At 36.5% G+C, this 22960-nt stretch overlaps 1 protein-coding gene across 5 annotated transcripts; it reads right to left on the bottom strand.

Annotated features, from left to right (window-relative positions):
- Window positions 1-2793: 2793 nt before the first annotated feature.
- Window positions 2794-10292, bottom strand: LOC104889523 (protein ROOT PRIMORDIUM DEFECTIVE 1). Of its 5 annotated transcripts, XR_007272060.2 has the most exons (6): window positions 8534-10292; window positions 8377-8434; window positions 4224-5964; window positions 3966-4151; window positions 3511-3866; window positions 2794-3436 (listed from the first exon to the last, which is right to left on the bottom strand). XR_007272060.2 is itself a non-coding variant. In XM_010674764.4 (2 exons), the coding sequence occupies exon 1, from the start codon at window positions 9793-9795 to the stop codon at window positions 8554-8556; it is 1242 nt and encodes a 413-aa protein (XP_010673066.2). In that variant the 5' UTR covers window positions 9796-10292; the 3' UTR covers window positions 8195-8434; window positions 8534-8553. The 5 variants fall into 5 exon arrangements, 1 of the variants encoding a protein (XP_010673066.2); XR_007272062.2 differs by lacking the exons at window positions 2794-3436; window positions 3511-3866; window positions 3966-4151; window positions 4224-5964 and adding an exon at window positions 7594-7923; XR_007272063.2 differs by lacking the exons at window positions 2794-3436; window positions 3511-3866; window positions 3966-4151; window positions 4224-5964 and adding an exon at window positions 7595-7910.
- Window positions 10293-22960: the final 12668 nt, after the last annotated feature.

The raw sequence follows: 22960 nt of genomic DNA, 5'->3' as shown, positions 1-22960 counted from the left end.
CTCGACAAATGTCGACTGTTCTACGAGTCCTAAAGAAAAACAAAGGATTTAATTGGACGCCAGAACACGAGCAGGCCCTCCAAGACCTCAAGCAATACCTCATGACGCCACCATTGCTGTCAAAGCCAGTAGCCGACGAGCCATTACAGCTGTATGTCGCCGTCAGCGAATCATCGGTGAGTGCCGTCCTAGCCAGAGAAGGACAAGACGGGCAATTGCCAGTGTACTATGTAAGTAAGTCCTTGGTCGACGCCGAAACCAGGTATTCTTCTCTTGAAAAACTTGTCTTGGCAATCGTAACGGCGTCTAAAAAATTAAAACATTATTTTGAAGCACATTCTATCTATGTCAAAACTAACTATCCCGTCAAGTCTATTCTAAGACACCCAGAACTAACGGGCAGAATGAGCAAGTGGGCAATAACGCTGAGCAGCTACGACATCACTTATCAACCTCGGACAGCAATAAAGTCGCAAGCATTAGCGGATTTTGTGGCGGACTTTAGCCCTACACTAGAAGCAATAGCCCAAACAGAGGTAAGTATGCTTGAGGTTAATACGACTAACAGTAAATGGATCTTGCATGTAGATGGATCTTCCAACTTTCGAGGTGCCGGTTTAGGCGTATTGCTAAAGTCGCCACAAGGGGACATCATAGCCCGAGCTGTCAGTTGCGACTTCAAGGCTACCAACAACGAGGCAGAGTACGAGGCATTATTAGCAGGATTAACACTGGCTAAAGACTTAAAAGCTACCGAAGTTGAAGCATATAGTGATTCATTGCTCATCGTCAGCCAAATAAAAGGGGAATTTGCCGCCAAAGATTCCAAAATGACGGCATACTTGGACGCCGTCCAGTCAAAGGTAAAATTGTTTGACAAATTTGACATCTTTCAGATTCCCAGGGACCAAACACACAAGCAGATGCATTGGCACACACTGAGAAAGTCAGGGTTCAAAAGCATACCTACCTGTCAGCACCAGCGGTCCACAAAGCAACCACAGCTGATAAAGCCAACGACGTCGAGACGGACGTTAACGACATTGACGTCAGTAATACTGCTACTGCGTCAACAAGCTGGCAGACCCCGCTTATCCAATATCTTAAGGATGGCACCCTCCCCGAAGACAACTGCAAGCCAGAAAGGTACGATTCAGGGCTTCTATGTATGTTTTACTTGACGGTATACTTTTTCGGAAGTCCATTGCAGGACCATACCTAAGATGTCTCGACGGCGACGAATGCCGGCAAGTGTTACAAGAGATGCACGACGGATGTTGCGGCAATCATTCGGGAGGACGCAGCCTGTCAAACAGGACCCTACGCATGGGATATTATTGGCCGACGTTGCGCCGAGACGCTGTCGAGTACGCTAAGAAGTGCGACGCCTGCCAGCGACATGCCGCCATGTCACACAAACCTGCGGAATGGCTACACCCTACTATCACCCCTTGGCCCTTCATGAGATGGGGAATGGACATCGTCGGAAAACTCCCTCAAGCACCGGGGCAAAAGGTGTTCATGTTAGCTCTGACGGATTACTTTTCCAAATGGATCGAAGCTGATTCCTTTACCCAGGTACGCGACAAAGAGGTTATTACTTTTATATGGCGTAACATCATATGCAGGTTCGGCGTTCCTTCCGAAATCATCTGTGACAACGGTTCTCAATTCATAAGCACGCCCACAAGGAATTTCTTGGCTAAGTGGAACATACAACTTAGCACCGCGACGCCTAGGTATCCTCAGACCAATGGTCAAGCTGAGTCTAGTAACAAGTCAGTCCTCAAAGTCGTCAAGAGGCGTCTCAAAGCAGCCAAAGGTAAGTGGGCAGAGGAGCTTCCGTCAATTCTGTGGGCGAACAGAACCACCCCCAGGACGGCGACGGGGCAGACCCCTTTTTCCCTAGTCTATGGGTGCGAAGCTGTCCTTCCCCCTGAGGTACGTATCCCGACATCGCGTTATGGATTACTGACGCCAGACAGGAACGATGAAGAATTAAGTCATGACATCGTGACAAGTGAAGAATTGAGGGAAGCGGCCCTTGTTCGAATGGCGTCACAACAACAGATAGTGGCTAGAAGCTTTAATAAAAATGTCAAGGCTAAAACATTCAACGTCGGAGATTGGGTCTTGAGGGAAGTCTTTCAAAATACTAAGGAAATCAATGCAGGAAAGTTAGCACCTGCATGGGAAGGCCCATACAAGATCCAGAAAGTAGTAGGCAACGGCGCCTATCGTCTCTGCACCAAGGATGGCAAACTCATACCAAGAAGCTGGAACGCCGTTCACCTTAAGCGCTACCATTTTTAACTGATAATGTCGACACGTACTAGATAATTAGAGTAGGTAATATTACACTTAACATGTCATGACATTGTTTCATTTAGTTTCCAGTATGTCTTGTATCATTTTCTTGGCTAACATTTGCATGTGAGTTATGTTGGCAGTATTACAGGCTCATTCATTGCACAAATAAAGAGTATGACATCAGACATCGACGTCGTCGGGGTCTAACGTCTTACAGTTACGATTACGAACGGACAGGGGCAATCCCCACATGGTCAGATAGACGTTCTCCCCCGTCCGATTTCTACGACATTTACATCTATGACATCCGCAAAGCCAGTGTGTTTGGTTGGAAGTGGCGATTATCCCTTCATTGCAACCAAAACATCACTTGGTTCACACTACCAAGGTACCTTACAACGTTGTACATACATACATACATGTATACTTGTGTTCATGAATTAAACAAAGACGACATTCATTGCAAACAAACACACCACGACGTAACATCAACACAATTCTTGAACCCAACATAACATCGTTTCGAAAACATACAAAGCAAAATTACTAAAGTGTAGCAAAAGAAACATCACAGAATATAAAGTTTCGGTGACATATCACCTTGAAGCAACTACTGCAAAAACTAATTAACGATTATCGGTGACGCAGCACCTTGCAGGAACTAGTGAGAATCAAGCGGTGCCGTCAGTTTCAGCATTGACGCCCGAATCCGCCGTCGCCATGACGTCGGCGTTACTCTCGCCTTCAGGGATCAGATCTTCCGGCGTCCCAAAAACTTCCAGGAATTGCTGAATGTCTGCTTCAGGCGTCCACTTCGACGTCTGCCCTTCCAGGAACTGCTTCATCAACCTTGCCTTAGTCTTCCAGGTGTATCGGCTAGCGGCGTCCATCAGTTCTTCACGGAGGCTGGCGATTGTGGCGTCCGTCTCCTCCTTCATCGACGCCAGGCTGATCACGTGGCTAGCATTCTGGCCTTTCTCCTTAGCCAACTCCTCGGACAGCTCTGCCACCTTCTTTTCTGCTGCTGTCAACGACGCCGAAGACCGGTCCAACTTCTCGCGGAGTGTCTTGCACTCCTTCTCTAGAGTGAGGGAGCAGAACGTAGGGCCAGAGAATGTTGTGACGCCTATACAAATGGTTGACGTCAGTGAAGTACATAACGAAACATTTAAATGACATAACATGTGTTAGTTGGCTTACATGTATTTGCAGGGCCAATCCTTCGTTCGCCACTGTGAGCAAGGGCAGGCTGGCTAGGCGACGCTGAGGTGCGGGAAACGCCAGCTTCTCCGCCGACGGGAAGATTGTCGGGGCGGTGATTTCACAGAAGTTCTTGGGAAGGGAGATAGTAAAAGTTTCTCCTTCTCCAAGAGGCGTCTTCACAGGTTTGGGGGTCTCTGTTGGAGGCGCCGTCCTAGCAATCTTGGGAGCGCCCATGGATGACGGCGTCACAGCAGAAGCACTTGCGGCCTGTTTTCTCTTCCTGGCCCGTTCTAGCATTTCCGCTTCAGAGAGGCCGACGGTAGGGGTCTTTGATCTAGTAGACATGGTGTTCTCTGGAAGACGTCTGGCGATGTCAGTTTCTCAAAAAAAAAAAAAAAAAAAAAAAAAAAAAAGAAGAAAAAATGACGAGACAAGTATGCAAGATACATTACCTGACGCCATAGAGGGACTGGTGTTGGTTGTGTGTTCCTCTGTAGATTGGGGCAAGACGTCTCCTTCTGACGACGTCAGTTCAAACTTGTTGCGGAATGTTCTTTCCTTGGGGGAGTATTTCTGGAAAAGTTGGTTGATTTTGGCTCTGTTAAGAGACGAATCTTCGACGGGCAGAGGTAGGATTTCTGCAATCACGGGGAAATTAGACGACGTCAACAGCATAAACAAGAGAATGTATTCGATGAGGAGAAAATTACCTTCGGAATTCCATCCGTCATGTAAGTATTCAAAGCTCTTCCCCAAAGAATTCTTCTCTACAAAAAAGTATCTTTTCTTCCATCCCCTGTCATTAGCCCCAGAATTTTCTACCAAAGATGGTTTTCCTGGTTTTAAGAAAAAAGTGTACCTAGACACCTCTACTCTTTTAATGTCTTACATGTATAGAAGGTCTTCTAGGGTGAAGTCCACATTCGAGTCTTGGGCCAATTTGTCAATTACATGAACTACACGCCAAACAAGTGGCATGATTTGGCCTGGACTGACTTGCATGACAGTTAAGAGTTGAGTCATGAGAGAGTTAAAGGGGAGGGAGTACCCAATCTTGAAGGGATATTCATACAAAACTACCCACCCACTGGGGCAGTCGTCGGGTCGTTGTTCTTCATCGGGAATCCTTGTCATACATTTTTCGGGCACTATACGTTTTTCTATTAAAGTAATTACATCATCTTCAGTGAATTCGCTGGCGATACTCTTTCCCCCAATTACCCCAGTTTCTAAAATAACTACTTCGTCTGAACTTTCTGCCATTTTTGAAGTTCTTTTTGATTTTCTAATCTTGGGAAGATTTTCTTTGGGGGCCATTTAAAGAAACAAAATTCGGAGGAATTTAGGAAGAAGGAGTTACCTGGTTCTTGGGTCTTCAAGAGGTTGAAGAAATCACCTGAGGAAGTAGCCGTTTGGAGAGGAAACAAAATTCGGAGGAATTTAATGAAGAGAGAGAAGTGAGTTGGTGAAAAAGGGGGATGTGAAAGGACAAAGTGGATGATGGGACTCTCTTAAATAGGGAAGCGTGTGGAAGTGGAGAAAGTGGGCGGTTTTTCCCAACGTGATGATTGACGGTTTTCTTACAACTGGGTTTCGGACACGCGTCAATCAGGGGCAATTGTTGGGCCCTCGATTTTCTGGAATAGGCGGACTTCCCTAAGCATTTCGAATTTCTAATTTATGTTGCAGTTTGGCAAAGGAAGTGGGGAGACTAAGTCAAGCGACGTTACTTGGCGTCATTCTGGGCGGTTGAGATATATGCGGGATTGCGTTGACGGAACCCTTAAATTGTGGAACAACTCTAAAGCAGCTGGGGAGATATTTTCTTAGTAGTATATATACATAATTTGTAACCTAGTTTTGACTTATGTTCTTTATTTTCACTCTCATCGTCTCTCTCTAAAAAGACCTACCTGTTATTCTTCTCTCTAAATACTTTGAGTTCCATCATCATTGTAATCAGCTACTATTGTAACATCTACTTCAAGCGTCATATTAATGGATTGGTGATCAAGAGCATCACCCGCGATTTTTCCCTTTTGGGTTTTCCGCGTCAACAATTTCTTGCTTCTTTCATTATTTTACTCTTTACGCAATTCATTTTATTTATCATGTCATTTAATATCAGTATGATGATTTTGTTGTTGGCACCTAAACCTTTTTAGTACTTGGTACAAAATCGGCATAAACAACATGCATGGTATATTCATGCTAAGTTGCCTGCCGAGAAATGAGCATACTTACTGTTGATGTATGCCTTGAATTATCTGGCGATAGGATTAACCAAGTACGGAGTCTCTGCATACTATGCATAATAGCCTTCTTCTTACCGCCAGATCATTTATACTCGTTATAATCACTAATCACTCTCACTAACCGCAATTCAGCATCAGTGGCAGAAGATCATCATATGCATACTCCACAAGGAATTTGTTGTAATGCACCCAAATTCTGTTCAAGAAAATAGGTGCGGATTAATGATTATGCAATTGAAGTAATGTTAATGCAGGAATTGGTGAGGAAGCGAAAGCGATCTAGCCGATATCTTCATGTTTATCATTTTGTTCAATGTTGGTCTGTAACCATAATCCTAATATATGTAGTTGGCAATTAGCAATATGTGATAAAGTTAATACAGACTACAGAGAGGTTTATATCATGCTTACTGAGTTCCTTTGAATTTTTTGTTGTATGCGACAATGTATGTCTTGTTTTCACTTTATATATTGTATTAGTTCAAAATCTAGCCACATAGTTCTGTTCAATGTTGGTCTGTAAACCATAGTCCTGCATTTCTGGTAGCTATTGAAAAGACATTTTGTGTAAATTATGCAATTCCTTAAAATATGCTTACATTTGCCCAGTAACATTAGACTCATACAGTTTATACATGTTGTACCAACTTAGGTCGTGGGTTCTTGTGGATACTGGATAAGCCCATTCGAAAATCCTACGACTAATATTCATCAAAACTATGCAACAGCAATTAATAGTGGCTCCAACTTCATTAGGCCCAAGCTGCCATTGTTGGAATTTTAGAGGTCCATAGATCACCTAAATAAAGCAACTCAACTTCCACAGTTAGGTTATCCACCAGCTTTTTGAAATAAACTAGTTGTTGGGTCGAACAATGCATCAGATCATTTTATTTACTAATGTGTATGTGAGATTAGATTATGTACCATTATGATGTGATCTTGAAACATCACATTCTGAGATAATTTTAATAAATTAACTTTAACCAATTAACTATCTTCTATTACTAAGAAAAAAATTATACTAATTTTACGAGACAATCACCAAACTAAAATCTTTATTTTCCCATTTTTGGTTAAAGCCAAACTAAAACCTTTCAACAACAAAGAATTGACAATAAGTCAATTTGATATACACTTATAGAATTGTAGTTAAAGAGCACCTCTAATTAGACTGTACCCATTTTTTGTTTCTGATCTAGCAAAGACAGTCAAATTTCAATTAAACATGACGATGGTTAAACATAGGATTGATAGTCATTTTAAAAGAACAATATTTATGCAAGAGATTAGAGGAGTCATCATTCTTTCAAAAAAAAAAAAAAGATTCATCATAAATTTATTTTATTCAAATTATTTTGTTTTGTATTTTAAGATATAAATTTGTCAAATTGAGATAATGAGATGTAATTTTGAATTTTTTTTATTTGTTTATCAGTTATAGAATTCTATAATTATGGAGTGTATGTTATATTGTCTTTAAATATATTTTTTCCCAAAAAGATCAATATGAGATTGTAGATTAATTGGTTAATGTCTTTGCATTTCAAATGAAATGCTATGGGTTCGAGTCTTTCCATAAATATTTTTATTCTTAACTATGTATAATAATAAAGATTGATGACCCGAAGTAATAGTAATATCAATTATTGCTACTTCTTCTTTTTTCTGTGTTTGGAATGGTCTTATCAATTTTATATTATTATCTTTAATATAAAATTTCTCTTTCTATGATCATATCTTCCTTAGAATATATTAATACTTTATCTTCTCTCTATATGACTCACATACCTATTTCTCTTACAACTCTTTGCACAAAGGAGCGGGTAAACTAATAAAACCGAAGGGAGTACTTATTAGTTATTAGGAATCAACCAGGGGATGATCTTAGGCCCTAAAATTTTGGACTGGATTAATTGAAATTTAGCTTATTACACTTAAAACAAATTCACTTCAGTTCATCTAGTTTTCTGTCATAGTTTCAGTTTTGTTTAATTCAGACCAAAACAATAGAGACTTAGTTAGGATCGATAAAAGCTTGACCCGTAATAGATTTCTTTTTGGCATATTTCTGAAGTATCCGGACAAAGGGAAGGCGATAAATCATGGTCCTCAAGCTTCATGGTGCCTGCTGCCTGTAGGCTGTAGTTGCATACTTGAATCAAGAGCATTAGTCACAACAAATTCAATGTTCAATGCTTAATTATCATATTTCTCTTGCAAAAGTGTTATTACGTTTATATCATTACAATTCAAATTATATACATCATTTGTACAACCCCTTAATTTAAAAAAAATAAAAAAATAAGGTAAAATGAAGTTCCTTACAAGCAAAGAAAAATTGTGGATCGTTACTTGTATGAGGTGAGACTCGATCCCAAGATCACTGGACTTTAAACTACCCCATAGGCCATAACCGTGATGGATTAGAACCTTAACAATTGGCAATTTCATTATCATGTCAGAACAAAAAAAACTCAATATACTTGTCAACCGTCATGGACTACATTAACTCCGAAAGCTAGAGATCACATGCTTTAGTATAATTAACATATAATCACAATTGTATGAACGAAAGATTTTTAAGAGAATGATGAAATATGATCACCTCTAAATTAAAAGAGATCTCTCCAAATTCCAAACCGACATCAGTCCAGCAATTTAACCTAAAGTGAAAAGGAAAATGACAAGATTATCAGCGGAATTTTGAAATTGAATGCAACAAAAGCGTCTGAATTCAATTGATAACAAAGATAAGCAGGTACCCGCAGTATTTGCTCCCACATCATTGATCTCTGTCCACATTGCTGGAAACTGAAGTAGCAGAAATCTGACTATTGCCTTCGTTTCCCATATCATCTTCCTCATTTACTGTATTTTGAGACATAGTTAACAGTCCACGACGTTCCAACATAACCAAATAAAGTAGCTTCATCCTAGCTTCATACACAGGATTCGGATTGATCAAGCGTCCCCTTTCATAAGCATCTCTCAGGAAAACTGTTTCCCTCTTTCCTTTGGTGGATAAATAAAATATCCCAGGGTGGTCCAGAAAAAGATCCCTGATATTCAAATCAATCGCAAAACACTTCCTGAAATGGCTGATCTTCTCCACCTCCACCATCTTCTCAACAGTCAAACTCATGAATTCATGAACAATTGCAACAGCTCGTTTCTCCAACCCCTTTACGCCACTCTTTGTTCTCTTCTTCACTCCTACCTCCTCATATGGCCCAATATATGGCAATCTCTGCCATTCCTTAACCTTTGCCTTGAAAGTCTTCCTCAACTTCATTCCTGGAGGAAACCCTTGCTTAAAACTACATTGAATCTCCGTCCTATCAACCTTTGAATCCTCCTTACAACACTCCAACACCCGCCAATCCTCAATTATGGCAGTAAAATGACCACTAGGATAACTAGTAACAAGTTTCAAGACATGAGTATTAGGCTCATTCCCATCACAAAGCAAAAACAGCTGCGGATTCCGAGCTATAACAGACTCCTCAAAATCATCAGGAAGACCCAACTCCCTCCATACTTTAAAAATCGCTCTTAAAGGCAATGACTTATCTATTGACATCGAAAGAACCCTAACTAATCGTTCTACAACCAACGACAACGACTCATTAATAGCTGCCGCCTCCATTCGAGAAATTTCAAGCACTTTGTCTGTTAATTTACAAAAGGGCATGGACTTTGTGGGATCATAGAAAATCTCAAAAATGTGAGGGTAGCGACGAAGAAACGATGGGGCACCACGATTAAGGTGAAGCCTTTGGGAGAGCCTAGACAAGAAATCAAGTGAAACAGAGGGAGGATTTTTATTAGGGTTTGCAAGAATAAGGTCTGAAATTGCAATTACTTTAACAAGCTTCTTATAATGGTCCATATATTTCTCAAATGTTGGGTCTCTAGCCCTTGATGCAACATACTGTGCTGATGAAATTGTTCTTGTTATTGATTTTGAACCTAAAAAATATATATTTGAGGTATTGAACATGGATTTCATTAATTCAATTCGCATTATAACGAAAAGCAGGCCCGAGCAGAGGGCAAGAGGGGCAGCCGCCCAGAGCCCAAAACTGATGATTTAATCAAGTGAACAATGGCATGAAAATATGCCCATCTTCAAATTGTATCATAAATTTAGTTACCATTTAGTTCCATGAAACAAACAAACATGAATTAACAAGTTATACCCAGAAATTCGGATCATGAAAACATGAAATAACCAAGTATCTGAGATAAAGAAAAAAAGGTTGAATTCATGAAACAACGACTCCACGACGGTCACCTTTCACCGGCGAGCAACAGCAAGATTCGCGGCAACACCGACTCCGAACAACCACATATCGACGGAACAGAGAGAGATTCGAGGGAGGAGAGAGAAAGCTCGAACACGCAGCACCGACGAGCGAATAACAATCTCCGACGAGAGAGAGAGGGGTTATTGGGGTTTTGCGTTTTGGGGTTTTACGGGGTGAGAGTGATTTGGAGGGGGTTTGAGTTTGGATGGTCCTAACTAAACCGACAAGGGTATAGTAGGGTCGGGACCCGAAAGAATGGGACCTGACCCTAATCGATAAAACGCAACAGTTCGATTTTTTTGATTTTGAGTAATCTACTCGGTAAATTCTTTAGATAACTATAACTCGAAATGCATAATAATGAACGATAAATATTTGGTGACCAATAAATAATGTTTTATATCAACATAATTTGAATGAATGATGGTAATGTTTGTGATAACTAATCTTTAAACAGCAAATACTATAAACACTTTTGGACTATAGTGTTTGAGTATCGGGGCACCTTATTGTGGAATAAGCTATTTTAATAATCACTAATGGTATTAGCTCAAAATGATGAGAAATGAGTGTGAGTTATGACTTGCACGCAGGGAAGGAGGGACGCGAGTTGCGACCACCATCGCGGGTCGTGACGCCGAAAAGGTCGCGACTCGTGACCCTCCTTCCCTGCGTGCAAGTCATAACTCACACTCATTTCTCATCATTTTGAGCTAATACCATAAGTGATTATTAAAATAGCTTATTCCACAATAAGGTACCCCGATACTCAAACACTATAGTCCAATAGTGTTTATAGTATTTGTTGTTTAAAGATTAGTTATCACAAACAGACCACCATCGCGGGTCGTGACGCCGGAAAGGTCGCGAGGGGCGACGGGAGGACTTTTTTGTGCTTCGTGCAATGAGAATGAATTTTACGCGCTATAACTCTTATGAATAAATGGTGTAACTCTAATGAAAAAGTGATGTAACTCCAAAAAAAAAAATTTAAAAAAAATCCAAAAAACAAAATTGGTTTTGGCTCAAAATTATTTAGGGAGGTATAACTCTAATAAACAAGTGTTATAACTCCAACACAACCGTGTGGTTGAGATTCATTCTCATTTCTCATATAAGGAACATTCTTATGTGATCTTGTCCTTATATATATAATATTTCTCTTCAAAGTTCAATTCAGTTCAGTACAGTTCAGCTATTTTATGTCAAAGAGAACATGCCCTTAGAAAGCTTTCACATAAAAGAGATAAGTGTTTGTATTGATAACCTCACAATCAATTCAAAGAACTTGGTGTTGAATTATAGATATTAGGTTGTTAGAGATTGTTAGTAACTCTCTTAATTTAAAAAAGTTTGTTAAATGTTATAATTAGTATAAATAGGTTGATATTGTAATTGTTCATTAACAACTTTCATTCTAATACAATGTAGTCTTAGATTAATTACTTTGGTTCTCTATCTGCTTCTCTCCACTTTTCTCTCTTCTCTATCTTCTCCATTCACATCATTGTTTCCTCTCTTAAGCTCCATCAATGGAGTCCAATACTCAAATTATAACATGGTATCAGAGTGGGATTAAAATATATCCTGACTCAATTTCGCAAAATTCTTTTTGTTCAAGTAACCCTAATTTTCTATTTTTTTCCCAACTTTTTCTGTTCGAAAATTTCTCAATTCATGCTCGAGATTGAGCAACTAGTGGTTCACACTTACCTTCTAATTTCACTCACAAATTATTTTTCGAACCTTAAATCAAACAATTGTTTGTTCTTGAACTTTTCACCAAATTCTAGGGTTTCACAGATTTATAGCAAATCATTGTAGCAATTGGGCTAAAGTTTCCCGGTGATTTCATGGGTATTTCTTGATGTTTTCGAGCAAATTCTGGGTTTGCGCTACAACTCCCAAGTTTGGGGTTTGAGAATTTAGAACTTCATCATCTTTCTTCCGATTACTCTCTCTAGTGCGAAAATCTCGATGTGCTGCTATTTTGGTAACACATTTCTAGTTTCTTGTGCGTTTCTTTAACTTCTTGGCGTTGCTACACTGATATGGGCTTAATAGTTTTCTACCGCAAACATTTAACTCTCTCAAATGGATATGGAAGCAAAAAAAAAAATCTTGTCTAAGTTGTTGTGCGGGTAGTTGAATTTCTGCTTCTTGGATTTATTGATGGATCTTCGTGACTTGTGGTTGTTAGCTGGGTTTGAAATGTATGTGTTTGGGCTGAACTAACAGAGGTTTCTCCAAATAAATGACATTGTTGAGTTCTTGTGAGAGGTACATATGGAAGCTTTATTCTTTCATTTTTTTTCCCATTGGATTGGAGTGTGGGTTTATTGTTGTGAAATTTGGTGTATACTTGCAGTAATCTCGGTGTTTTTCTTATGATGATGTATGATGTTGTTGGTGTGAATTTGGTGGTTAGTTAATTTGGTAGTTGGTGGTTAGTTTCATTGGTGATGCTTGTTATGTGATTTTATTATGTCTCCTCTATTTGACATCCATTCTTTATTCCTTTTCTAATCTCATAAATCCCTCCATTTTTTTTTTCTCTATATCTCTCAGTTTACCTTGTTAGTTCCTAAAACTTGATGTTGTTTTCAATCAAACTTCTATCCACATCTCTATTTTTTTGTGATAAGACCCATAGTTGGTCCTTTGTTATGCCCATTAGAGGATTTCTTGTGTCCATTAGAGGCTTTCTTATGACCCATTAGAGGTCTTTTTACTGCGATCCTTAGTGATTTTTGATAGTCTTATGGCTTGTGATTTTTGTTGTGCCCATAGAGGCCTTGTTATGCCCATTAGCGGCTTTGTTGTGACCCAATAGATGGTCTTTTCTATGATCATTGTGATAATTTTTGATGAGACTTGATGAGACTCTCACCCTTCCATATTCACTCTTCCTTCTTTTCCTATCATTGTCATTTTCATAACTTCCATTTTAATCTCTTCTTCTTTCCTTTTCTTGGTTCTACACATGAATTGTGTTATAGTACTTCACTTGGCCTTTGGCACAGATGGTATTAGTACACCTTAGTGACTTGGTTTTCTTTTCAAGCTTGGAAGGTTATGCAACCTTTCCAAGCTTGAGGGGAACATGTTTTACATCTTACGTTGGAGTTATGATGTTATGGTATAGTTTGGTGGTTGATTCCAATGGTGTTGTGGTATAGCTTAGTGGTTGGTTTCAATGATGTAGTTCTTCTAGTATGGCAGCAGTAGCTTAGCATTACACAAAGCTCGAGTTCATTGAAGTTCATTTTGGTTGGTCGAATTATATGAGAATTTGTTCAAGTTTGATCCATAGTGATTGTATTCTCTTGTTGTGATCAAGAGATCATTTTTTTTAGTACGAATTGTTCAAACTAAACATGTTTTTCAAACATGTCCAGTTTGCAGGGGAGGTTGAAGTATATATATTAGGTTGTTAGAGATTGTTAGTAACTCTCTTAATTCAAGAAAAGTTTGTTAAGTGTTGTAATTAGTATAAGAAGGTTGATATTGTAATTGTTTATTAACAACTTTCATTCTAATACAATGTAGTCTTAGATTTACTTTGGTTCTCTCTGCTTCTCTCCACTTTTCTCTCTTCTTTCTTCTCCATTCACATCACTGTTTCCTCTGTTAAGCTCCATCAACGGAGTCCAATACTCAAATTATAACACTTGGAGAAAAAGAAAATATTGTTACTATGTAAATACTCTTAAAATATATTCAAGAGAAAACAAAATCATATTTATGTATGTCACAAATTGATTTGGATATGTTATTGAAGAAACGTAATAAGGTAATATCAATCACAACGATGATGATTATGTACCCTGAAAAAGTTATGTTTTCATCAACCAATATTTTTTTCTATCTTTATTCTTAGTTGGCTAAACAAAGTAGCGATTGACTATAACCAGAATTTATGTACCACTAACGCATGTTTTATATTAGTTTCAATTCTAGAAAAAACAAACGGATAGTACTAATTATTACAGATAAAGGAATAATTCAAAATCGTGCAACATACGGGTTCTACCAAAATTAAATGATTTACAAATAAAAATTATTCTCAATACAACATCATAAAATTGTAAATCATTTACTTAACTACTGATTTCATTTAGACAATAACTCCCTTAAATCGTAGAATCTACCAAAATTATCTATATTGATAATGGATGCCAAAATTTTCATTGCATGTAATGCTGACCTGTTAAGCGTGAGCGTGATTGCCAAAAAAAGGGAGCGGAAGAGGAAGCGGGTCTGCCAAAGGGAGCGGAAGAGGAAGCAGGCGCATGGGTGAATGGCAATCATGGTGTGAATTGTGATTATATGTGAGCGTCTAAGGGAAGCAATATGCAGAGTAAAAACCTTTTCAATCAACTTTGTTTTAAGAAAAATGGTGGGTCACATGATCTACAATGACATTGACCCCAAGAGCCACTAAACATACATGTCATAAGCCAGTTTTAAAACAATCAAATTAGATCAGAAAAAATAAGTTCAGATCAGATCATATCAGATAAGTTCAGATCAGAAATTTTCAAGTGCATTAAACATAGCCTGAATGGTAAATAATACTTGCATCAAGATCAAGAAGACAAGTTTTCTTCACCTGAATTCTTGGGAATATTAAGAATGTTCCTTTCTCTTGAATTTTTTAGAAAATTAATTTGTCTTAACTGATTTCATCTAAATTAATTAAAACTTATCGAAGTTTATTTTATAAGATATTATAATTTATAACTTATTCAAATTTATCTAAACTTCACTTTTTTTTTTTTTTGAAAGAGAAATTTCATTAATTGAAGGCCAAACGGCATCTACAATAAATATTAAAGAAAAATAAGATATAATCAAACAAGGTTAAATCAAATTTGTCTTCGAAAAAAACTACAATGAACCAGATCGAGCAATACAGCGCAGCCCCCTTGTATTTGCTGAATCAAACAGCTATTGATGAGGAAGTCTATCATTCTGACATAGTTTGGGAAAAACATTCTTGATCGAGCTATGTTTACCGCATCCGAGATTCCAATATCTTCATGTTGAGTCTCGAACTTCAACCAATGAGAACAATTTCTCATACCCAAAAACAACAAAACCCTACTCACGACTCCCATAAGGGAGAAGGAGATCTCCAAAATAGAGACTAAAAAAATCCCATAAAGAGATACTAATTTATTGAATAAAACTAAAAACTGAAAATAAAAGGGGAAAAGGGGCTTACCATGGATGAAAACATCCATGGCAGCCCCTAACTGATGAAAAAAAGGGTAAAGGAGGCTAGGTTTAGAGAGAAAAAAACAAGAGAGGGGGAGAAGGGGGGCGGCTTAAACTTCACTTAATTTATTTAAACCTAATTGAACTAATTATCTAAACTTATGAGAGCTTTTAACTTTTTTTTCAAAAATAAAAGGAACGCACTCAAGTGTAAATATTACTTTTGAAATGACAAAAAATATATAATTAATTTCTTTTTTCCATTGGCTGAAAGACAAGCACTAATGCAAAATTAAAAAAAAAGTACTAAGAAACCGTCATAGTAGCTAGGCACTGTTCGGCAATGTTATTCGCTTGTTGCACATTCGTACGAGCCACTTTGATAATATAATACCAATTGAAAGATTTGGCTACCTGTTTTATCCTATTAATTTGTCCATAACAAGTGGACATTAGGAGTAGAATTGCTCTACAAAAGGAGAACCAACCTAGTAGAATCTCTATTATATAAGAGAAGAAGAGGAGAACACCAAAAATGGTAAATCCTTTTATACCCTTATTATGTAATAAATACAAATTTACCATTTTTTACCATTATACTCTCGATTAACAAAATATTTACATCATCCTTGATTTATTGCTCTTCAAAAACCATAAAACAAATATACAATGAACTTTATGAATAATTTTTTATATATAATATTACGCAATTGACCTGTTGTTTGTTTTCGCGTGCATCACGTGCAAACAATACTAGTTAGTAAGAAAGAAACACTATTGGTGAGATGTAGATGATGTGCCAGCAGGCCCAGCACATTGATTGTAGACAGCCATTGGCTTCAGCTTGTAGAGCAGAGGTGGCACTCCCATAAGTACCACCTCCTTATAATGGGCGATCTTGCAGTGTTTTGAGTGTGATTTATACAGCATCCCATACCCATAGTTTTGAACTTTGAATAAGCAACATCAAAGCTGAAATCAAGAATAATGGAGGTAAAATTGATGTATGGTTAGGTTATTAGTATTAGAAAGGCTGAAAATTGTGTCATGCCTATGGATCTATAGACTCCATTGGGAAACGATGAAGCAAAGCATTTTTTTGCTTAGGTTACCATCCTCGCTGTAAAAGAGCGGGATATGTGTAATGGTCTCAATCAGTCTGAAAGGAAGGATTATATAAGGTTGAGGGAAGTAAAAGAATTGTCTAGCTCTAGAAATTCGACGTTGTAGGACAATCGTTAACTATATAATTACTTGATGATAAAATATTGCTTAGATTTTAGAATTAATCCCCACACCCCCTTTTTTTTTTTCTTTCCAACTAGTGGAGGACTTTTTGCAATCAGGTTATCATAAAACACATCAATCTCGTTGCAACGTATTAGATCATGATCTAGTGATCTTGGTGGGAATGGGATGGCCTACTTGTACTACCCACCATATTCTTTTGTTGAATTTCATCTATGTGTGGGCCTCTCAATAGTTAAAAGACTGTGAAAATTTTATTGTACTCCCGGAAGCACAATGAGAACTGTACTCCCACAATACAAAATAGAACATTCACGAATACGAAAACGAACATTTACGAATACGAAAACGAACATTATACTGTTGAAGTGGAACATTACAAAATTCATCTATGAAAACGAACATTTTATTGTTGAAATGGAACATTACAAGAATTCGTTTATGAAAAAGAACATTTTATTGTTGAAGTGGAACATTACCAGAATCCAAATACGAAAATGAACATTTTTGGTTGAAGTGGAACATTACTAGAATTCAATTACTCAAATAGAACATATGCTTATCAAATATAGAACATATTTTTAGTGAAAACAGAACATATTTTTGTAAATGAATTTTGTAATGTTCCATTTCAACAGTAAAATGTTCGTTTTCGTATTCGTAAATGTTCGTTTTCGTATTCGTAAATGTTCTATTTGTATTGTGGGAGCACAGTTCTCATTGTGCTCCCGGGAGCACAATGCACGCATTAAAAAGACTGCATGTCGAGTTTGGGTCCTCCTATATGAACTTAGAATTGGTTGGTCGATTTATATAGCATGGCTTGGCTGTCCTTAAAATATTATTGAGGTGATTCCTATTGCCTATTAGTATTTTTTGTACGCTATACTTGTGTGTCATATTAATGATTGTTACAAAAAATTTGATTCAAATAAATATTTATAATTTTCTAAATTTTTTTTTTTTTTGATAAGGAGAGAAAACTAGGAGAGACACCCCCTAAAGCACCCCTAAGGGTGGTTACAGTAAGCATCAAGTACAAAAATAACAAAGAAAACAGGAGCACTAAGGAACATGAGTAAATGCTCCGCCGCGGCATCACGCCATCTCCCCAGGCCCAAATCGACGTTGAACCCTTCACGGCGGGCAAGACAAGCACCACCGAAAATGAATAAGCTCTCAATCTTCACAAGAGACGCACAATTACTTGAGCCACAAGATCAACCAAAAACTAACCAACTAAAAAAAACAAGAACTAAATAAAACAAAAAAAAACATAAGAAACATAAACAAAAATAAAGCCCAAAAACCAACTAAAATGCGAACACCATCGTGAACGAAATTCCGTCACCGCGAGCAACCCCACTCCACGAACAACCCCACACTGCGAGTAACCGAACACTCACGATCCACCGCGAGCAACCCCACTCCGCAAACAACCCCACACTGCGAGCAACCGAACACTCACGATCCACCGCGAGCAACCCCACACCGCGAGCACCATTCCAAATTGACTGATTTTAGAAACGAAAAAAACTAATCTAGAGGCTAGAAAAAACAAGAGTCCGATTGAGGACAGGATAAAATTGGACTAGTAGACAAAAGTAAGCCATAACAATGGCTAGATCTAGGAGGAAGAGAAGAGGGAGGGGGCTAGGGTTTCAATTTCTAAAGAAATTGATTTGGGGGCTGGGGTTTTTAGGGTTTGCTATTAGGGGAGCTAGGGGGTTTTCTAGAGAGAAGGCAAAGCCTCTCTCTCTAAAAATCCCTCTTTACTTTTTTTCTATGCGTTTCTTTAATTTGATTATAAATTTTTAAATATATTTTTATTAAATTAATATTTCGTTTTTTTTACTTATTTATTTATCATTATCCAAATATAGTATTAAGAGAAGGACATATAAAGCAAAAGAAAGTTTGTGCTGAATTAAAGTGGAAGAATTTGTATATCAGGTTCAATCGTTGAATATTAATAAAATGGAAGAATTTGATTTGTGTAGGAATTACTGAAAGATAATCAACATTTAGATTTTAAAATATGATTAGTAGAACTATTAATACGAAATTCAAGTTTTTATTTTTCTTCACATTGTGTCAATCAAATTATATTGTCAATTTAATTTTTAATCAGAGACTTTCACACATATGTAAGAGTAGAAAATCTTCTCCTTAATTTGATATTTAATTGATATTTCATTCTTAACTTGTTCAATATATATAGCAAGTAGGATGAAAAAAATATTATTTAATACATATGACAATTTAAATTTATTAAGAGTATATATAAAACTTTTTGTATGGTGACACCATCTTACTCCCCTCTTCACTTATCTCTATTATATAAATCAAGGGAGGAGGTGTAGTTTCCCCCTTTAAAATTACTAGAATACCCTCTAATAAATTAAAACGTTTTCTTTTTATAAAAAAATTAGAAAATGAGAATCAATGCAACTTACCATATAAGTAAGTCAAACATGGAATATGCAATCACCATTAGTAACTTGACAAAATAGATTGACACAACCAGTTCACGAAATCAATTAGAATCTTCAATAGAAAAATTAACGATACATCGTGACAACATAATATTTCGTATCTACAAAGTTCAAACAATATGGTTTATTAACATATATAATCGTTAAAAAATATGTTAAAGTCGCCGATAAGGAATTATTAATAAGTCATCGATCAAATTTTTCAGTGAAGATATTAAACAGTTAAAAATCGAGTACCTTCAATTTAAAAAGAGAATAACATCTATAAAATAACCTCAATAATTTACATCATTAACAAAATACTTTTGGATAAAAAAAATGTCAATTCGTATATATATAGTTACATAAAATTGTTAACGCATGCATCGCGTGCATATGCAACTAGTATAATAGAGATTATTAGGCCTTGTTCACCTTAGGTTTTAATTGGAAAATAACATCAAGTAGATATCATATTTTTATCGTTTATAAATTAAATTTCAATCATTAAGAAGCAATCAAATTAGTATAAATAATTTCAAAATCACACTTCAAAATGTTCACATGTTCATTATAAACATCTAAATACGAACACAAGTTTAAACTGTTTTTATTGGTGCGCAGGAATAAGAGGTCACACATTGAGGTGCACCAAGGTGCAGACCTCCATCCTACTATTTTCTCGCTTGCAAGCTTTTATAGGACATGTCCTTATACACATTACACATAATCCTCTTCGCTACGCAAAATGGATTCAAATTAACTAATAACATACACACTTTACTAAAACAGGTCGGAAATATTCCGTTTCAAATCTTAAGTTGTAAAACCTTTCTAAAATTTTGGTAAGGATGGTTTGGTGGACTTAGGACAATAGCTATATGATTTATGAGATGCAAACTAAGCTTAGGAATCCCACAAATAATGTAACTCAAACAATCAGAAGAAAATTTGGATTCACTTGTGTAAAAAGGAGGTTTCGGATTTTGTAAAGAGGATTTCTTTTTTAACAAAGTTTTTATCCTTAAATGAACTTTGAATAAGGTGAGTAGGTTCATCTCCAACCTACTGTAAATTTCAAATTATTGAAAAGATTCTCCCCTTGAAAACATTTTAGGAAACCGAGCGTAATTCGTTCTTAAAAACACGTTTTAAAATAGTTTTCCCCGCATCTAATGTAATATGAATTGAGGTAACAACTTCTATCAATATACACTATTGAAATGCAGTATTTGATTATCAAGATTTCATTGCAAAAATTTCCAAACAATCTTCCTGCAATTTAAAGAGTCTTCCTTGTAGAAATCACATAGTAAAAAGGCTTCTAACACCTTCTTTAGTGTAAGAATTCCACCACTATCACAAGAGATTTTTCTTAACCATCAACATACATACATGTAACATCTTAATAATCATCTAACCTACTGGCTACTGCCCAATCATACCAATACCAGCCAAAATAAAAGTAAACATAAATCTTTACGAAAAACTGGTTCCACACACACTTAACCGTTTCTAGTGCAATAAAGGAACCCAAATTCATTTGCTTTTCAACATGTAAAGGTTTATTTTTAATTAACATCCATATATAGTAGCTAATAGTCATCCAAACCAATAATTCATCCTCAAATTCGTTCTCAAAAATACTTCTAATAGTTCTTACAATATTTGTTCTCCAAAAAGGGATTGAATTTGCATACCTTAATTTGTAATTGGTGCAATTCGACTTATCCTTCTCCTTAGGATGAGGTTCTTACTTATTTGGAATCCTTAAACACCTATTTACATCGGCAAGAAAAATCATAAGAAAATATCCAAAGAAAGTATATCAATTTACCCAAAATATTCAACATACTTACTGTTTTCCTAGTTGAAGAAGATGACTCTATTTCTTGAACTTCTTGGCCTCGAAGTGGTGATTTCTTTCCTGCCCAATATGCTCATATATGTAGTGAATGATAATCAAGCTTTGCATGCAGAGATTAAGAGGCAAAAATTCAAAGAAAACAAGTTGTGATGAGTTCTGGCAGTACCGCCAGAACTGGGGAGTGGACGGAGGAAGGGGAAGAGAGTTTTGGGCATGTCAATTTTGTCTGATTTTGGTGATGAAGATTATGTAGGATGGGAAGGTATATATGAGGAAGGTATGGGTGCATTACCCCAGCCTTGGTCGACTAATTTGGGTTCATTAAGATGGCTCCCTTCCACTTGGTGCATTCCAATTTTCAACTCTTTCGTAGCTTTTGTTTTAACATGACTCCAAATTTAGTAATATACCATATGTTAGTGGTCTAAGACCCCACAATTGTTATTATTCTACTCTAAACATCCTGAACATAGATTTCCTTGATTTACCTAAACCCCATTCATTAAAAGAAATTACAAAGTCCATTCTATTAAGCGTACCCATTAACGTGCCTAATAGTCGTTTCTTAATTTCCTAATTTGCAACAATTCCCAAATTAAACTCCCACAATTTCAAATCCTTACATAATAATATGTCGATCCTAGTACCCCGATAACATTATTCATATTATCATTTAACTAATGATACAATTATTATTATATTTTTTATATTTCTTCTAGGCAACAATTACACATAAGCACAATTTATCCACAATTTATTTTCACACACAACTTATCATACGTATTATTTACGTATGATCACATTTGAATTCCGTGCAGTTACACAAATAATAGTAAATATATTAAAAGTCGTTCCTAGAATAAGAATTGCATAGTGTAGGTTTTGATCACATGACTTCAAGTTCATATATCAAAGTTTTGATCACTAAACCAAATTGTATTTAATGTTATCATTTTAAAGTACAATATTAATTAGAGGTGATCATGGGCCGGGTTCGGGACGGGCCGCAGCCAAAAAATTTTGCCCATTGGTCGAGCCGGGCCTAAATTCGGGCTGATTTTTTGTGTCCAAAACCCGCTATTTCGGGCCTAAATTAGCGGGCTTTTGCGGGCCAAAACGGGGCGGGCCAAAAAATAGACTAAAAAGTCGTTTTTGGCTTGTCCAAAGCCAAAAAAATACGGCCGGGCCGAAAAATTCAGCCCAAAACCCGGCCCAAAAACGGGCCGGGCCAAAATGATCACCTCTAATATTAATAAATGAAATTTTTTCCTACTCGAGGCATAGCCCGAGCCTAATAATTAACTAGTAATATATATTATAAGATGTTCCTGTCGATGCCACATGGCACTCTTATCTATCTTATAATACACATGTTTATAATCTCAATTTAAAATATTAACAATAATGTGTAGTTACTAGGATTCGAACACATGACTATTGTAATGAAATCTGAAAGTTTAACCACCAATCTACTATAATATCAATGCTTAATATTTCAAAGTAAAATATAATAAAGTCTTATAATTATATTTAATTATAAAGACATAGACAAATTTATTAATCTCTAATACTTTAATTAGCAATAACATTCTCTTATTCCCGTTTCATTTCATTGTTATTTTTATCCTTAAATCCTTATAAGTTTTTTTAAAACAACCTATGAGGCTATGACGCCATTTTCCAATTTGCACTAGACATAATAATATTACAAAAGGCTAATAATCAATCATGAAATTTATGTATAATAATATATTTAATAATTGTAACTTATTCGAGGCATCGCTTGAGTCAAAATACTAGTTTGAATATTAAATTAGGTGCTTATACTTATTTTATTCTTAGAACTAGCTATAGCACTAATAATAATTTGTCCAATGAATATGAGCAACTCATAAACCAATTTCTGGTTGTACAGTCAGTATTAAGCTATGCAACATTATGGATAGGATATCAATTATCACAAATGACAGGTAAAGAACAGATCCTTTCTAACTTATACTTTGATAAACTTAATCAAAATCATTAGACCCCTTTTATCTGATTATTAAAATTAGAGAGTATTGATTACTATAC

Source organism: Beta vulgaris, chromosome 3 (assembly GCF_026745355.1).
Source record: "Beta vulgaris subsp. vulgaris cultivar EL10 chromosome 3, EL10.2, whole genome shotgun sequence".
NCBI classification, from domain to species: Eukaryota; Viridiplantae; Streptophyta; class Magnoliopsida; order Caryophyllales; family Amaranthaceae; genus Beta; species Beta vulgaris.
Note: the sequence above shows the minus strand (reverse complement) of the source record. Positions and strands in the feature narration are given on the sequence as shown.